Genomic DNA, 4,097 nt, shown 5'->3' on the forward strand with positions numbered 1-4,097 from the left:
TATGTAGATAGATGTATATATGTATGCATGTGTGTGTGTGTGTGTGTGTGTGTGTGTGTGTGTGTGTGTGTGTATGCACATGTATGTAAGCATATGGATATGAAAATATACAGATCAACATACAGACAGATAGGTACATAGGTTATATGAACAGACAAGCACACATACGCAAATGGAGACTGAAACACATGAAACACATATATACTGAAACACATGAAACACATATATACTGAAACACATATATACACACACACTTTACTTCACACAAGGATACATATGGAGACATGTGTCCACACATATGGAGATGCACATCCATATATACAAACACAGTACTTAGTTGCAAAAAACACACACACTCAGACATGCACACACAGGGAGACAGAGGTGCATACATATACAAACACAAGCACACACACATACATAAAAAATACACAAACAGACATGCAAGCACATATGCAGATGCACACACATACATATGCATACACACATGCAGATGCACACACACATACATATGCATACACACATACATACATATGCATACACACATGCAGATGCACACACATACATACGCATACATATATACATGCATGCATAGGCACACACACGCACAAACAAACAAAAAGGAGCGCAATGTAAATAACGGACAGAGTCAAGACTATTGAAAAGGTTACAAGATGCAACAAAAATTTTAGGAAAATAAAAATAAGAAATAAGGGTAAATTTTACTGCTGAGTGTGTTAAATTATAAGGCACAAAAAGAAAATGACTCACCCCAGACACAACAGAATATTATATCACATTACAATATAGATTTTATTCTTTCACTTTTGACACGTAATACTGAACCAGTGCCAATGTTATATTGTTTTAATCCAAATGAAAAAAAAAATTACATGTTGACACTCATGGGCTCTGATACTATTACCTAGTAAAATTTGATTTGATTTGGACAAACTGTTTGAGAATGCACAGGGAACAGACAGACAAAGAATCTATATATATAAATGGCAATTTCTGTCTGTCTGTCTGTTACCATCTTAGTGCCTAAACCAGCAAACCAATATTCACGAAACTTTGCATACATGATACACTAACATCCAGTTCAATAATAGGCTAATTGTATTTTCAATAAAACTTTATAATGTGATTACCCAGGGACATTGGGCAAATTATATGATAAAACAAGAAAGCTGCAAAAAGTATTAGTCTGAAGGAAAGATAGTAATAGAGAGAGGGTGACATATCAGTGAAGGCAAGAACAGCGGTTGCAATGGGATGATAACATTACTACAGCTGTCATATACATGCAACGCTGCATGCATACTTTCGTAAATACATAGATACAACACACACACACAGAAAGAGGTGTGTGAGGAATACATAGCTTTAAAGAGAGAGGGGGTAGGTGGCTTTTCTGCTGTCCATTGCAAAGGAATACTCACATACACATACATACATATGTCTACTAAACACCATTTTAAACTTGTGATTACCTGCGTGTAAATGTGTGTGTGTGTGTGAGTATGTGTCACATCTTATAACTGTCTGTGTCTCTACTTTTGTAGAGTCTTCCCTGTTGCTGTCACATATTGTGAGATTTTTAAATTACGTCAAAATTTCCAAATTTGGTATATTGAAATAATTTTCCATGTTAAATCCAATTTTGTTATTTATTTGTTCCAGAAAAGTAGAAAAATGTTACTGAGGTTTAAAATTTAATCAATTTTACCTAATTAGAAAACAGGGTTTGGAAGCTGGCATTTTCTGCATGATAACTGTCTATCACTAAATGAAAGTAAAATCATTAGGAAGGGGAATTTTTATTAAGCAAATGAAAGCAAAGCATTAAGATGACCAAAGTTGTAAGAACTTCTGAAGTTTTATTGAATAAAACAATGTGAAATGGTCAAATAGACATGTAAATAATTTAAAAAGGAAAAAAATCCTGAATGAAGTTTTTTGGTGAAAAATTGCACAAATCTGTCCTGATTAAGAGGCCTAATCTGTTAGGGAAGGCATGCTCTGACATGGAATAGATAAAAATTTATACAAGACATTCTATTGCAAAAATTGCCTGGCAATGATGTACAGATGTGACTAATTCGGAGAAACATTACTTTCATTATTCACACATCATCACTCTTGTAATGCAGCACTGTAATTTTGGTTCAAATTGAAAGTGTGAAACTATTTTCACTTTATAATGAAACCTGGTCATTGTAGAGCAGTGTCTTTCAAATAACTATAGCTCATGCTACTTAATTCCAACTGGTCATGCAAATGCTATGTTCCAACGGCTCCCCCATATTTTATTCTCTGTCCAGGCTCCATGCTGAATGTAAAATTCTCAGGAGCCTCAAAGATAAGAACAATGGCGGAACCTAAATTGAATTCACCAAAGAGATCAACTTTCCCAACTTGAATTCCAGGACTTTGTTCATTTGGTAAATACTGGTCAGTGTTATTACCATCTGGTTTCTTCCATGTACTTGTGGCCAGTTCATGATCATTATAAATATGGATAGAACCAATGTTGGTAGCCCCTACAGCGGTCATCGAAAAAAATCCATGTTTCCAAAGTCCTACATACATAGCACATTCATTAAGGTTGAATAGTCCTATGATCCACCGTGCTATACCAAGATGTACACTCAGTAATTCACCTGGAAAATGTCTTCTGAAGTAAACTATCCAGTCTGTAGGGGAATGAAAGCGGTGATAGTCTCTGGGTGCCAAGTAAATAGTACAATGATATAATACATTATCTGGATGGATCAGCTGGGAAAGAATCTTCTGGTTTTGATCAATGTAGGCATTTACATTATTATGACTGTTGTTTATGTCCTCTCGAAGAGATGATGACAAAGAAGAGGAAGAGGACATTGATGAAGAGTCTGGTGAAGATGATTGTGAGGATGATGATGATAATGAGGATGAAGAAGATGACAATGATGAAATTGGGAATTTCCAACTGAATGGTCCAATGAAACCCTCAACAGAAAAGTTCACTCCTTTTACTTGCTTGACAACACCATTCTCTACTTGACCGAAATGTGTGATGGTACCATCTGAAGGACTTGTCAATAAATGTATATTATCAATTGGCAGCACTTGAAGTTTTAAAGTTCTGCGGAAGAATTCTCCAAGATTTTGATATGTTTTCAAGTCCTCTTCCTCTGCTTCTTCAATGTTGCAGCCAAATGCCCAAATGTATATCTGAAATACAGGTATCTGCATGAAAACAGGCAGATCTAGTTGGTTTACTTTTCCCCATAAGCGAGACAGCGACCAAAGAGGCATTTTTCGGTAAAGGGTTACTTTCAAATTAGAGGGATCTTGTGGGCTGCCATAAACAATATTCAGTTGGTAAAACCCCAAAATACAAGTTGCCCCCAAACCAGTGCCAAATGTGACTCTTTTAATAAGGCTTTTTCAGGGTCATTTCATTGAGCTTGTTGACTGAAGCCTACATGTCTGAGACAGTTTGGTGAAGAGTCTGACAGTCAAAAGAGGAGAACGATAGGTTTTAGTTATTAAATATTGTAGAGACATCATTGCTTGGTTTTAGTTTTCTTGTTCGTTGTTTAGAACCTGTTTTTCTAGTACAAGAAATGAAAGACTTGAGATAAGTATATATAGAATTTTTTTTTATTTGTCAGAAGATTCTATTTCACATTTAAATTTAATTTAATATGAATGTTATTATTACTTATAGATACTGAACTCTGGCTAGAAACTGAGAATAATAAAACCCGAATCCTCCATTCACACTATACAAAACCTATGGCCTCCAAATACCTGATCCACCGGAACTCGGCTATTGCGGACAATGCCAAATTCAATATATTGATGGCAGACCTCGTCAGGGTAATGCGAAATGTGTCCTGCATGAGCAACCCTACAGAATTAAAGAGACATATACAACATTTCGTTCACCGCATGCAGTTCTCAGGTTACAGCCATAAAGAAAGGATCAGAGTATACAAAGGAGCTATGAAGAAATTTGAAACAATCAAACGTAACAATAGGAATGGGATTTGCCCACTCTATAGGAGCAAATCATGGAACACCATTGAAAGGATTAAGAAGAAAATAGG

The 4,097-nt window shown here is 35.7% G+C and overlaps 1 protein-coding gene across 1 annotated transcript; it reads right to left on the minus strand.

Moving 5' to 3' along the window:
• Positions 1-1,867: 1,867 nt before the first annotated feature.
• Positions 1,868-4,076, minus strand: LOC106873183 (phosphatidylserine decarboxylase proenzyme, mitochondrial). Its single transcript, XM_014920421.2, has one exon. It carries the CDS (start codon positions 3,298-3,300, stop codon positions 2,284-2,286), a length of 1,017 nt encoding a protein of 338 aa, XP_014775907.1. The 5' UTR covers positions 3,301-4,076; the 3' UTR covers positions 1,868-2,283.
• Positions 4,077-4,097: the final 21 nt, after the last annotated feature.

This window comes from Octopus bimaculoides, chromosome 4, assembly GCF_001194135.2.
Source record: "Octopus bimaculoides isolate UCB-OBI-ISO-001 chromosome 4, ASM119413v2, whole genome shotgun sequence".
Classification (NCBI taxonomy): Eukaryota; Metazoa; Mollusca; class Cephalopoda; order Octopoda; family Octopodidae; genus Octopus; species Octopus bimaculoides.

Excerpts from the sequence above, each read along its gene's own strand:
- LOC106873183 (XM_014920421.2), bottom strand. The coding sequence starts at position 3,300 with ATGCCTCTTTGGTCGCTGTCTCGCTTATGGGGAAAAGTAAACCAACTA.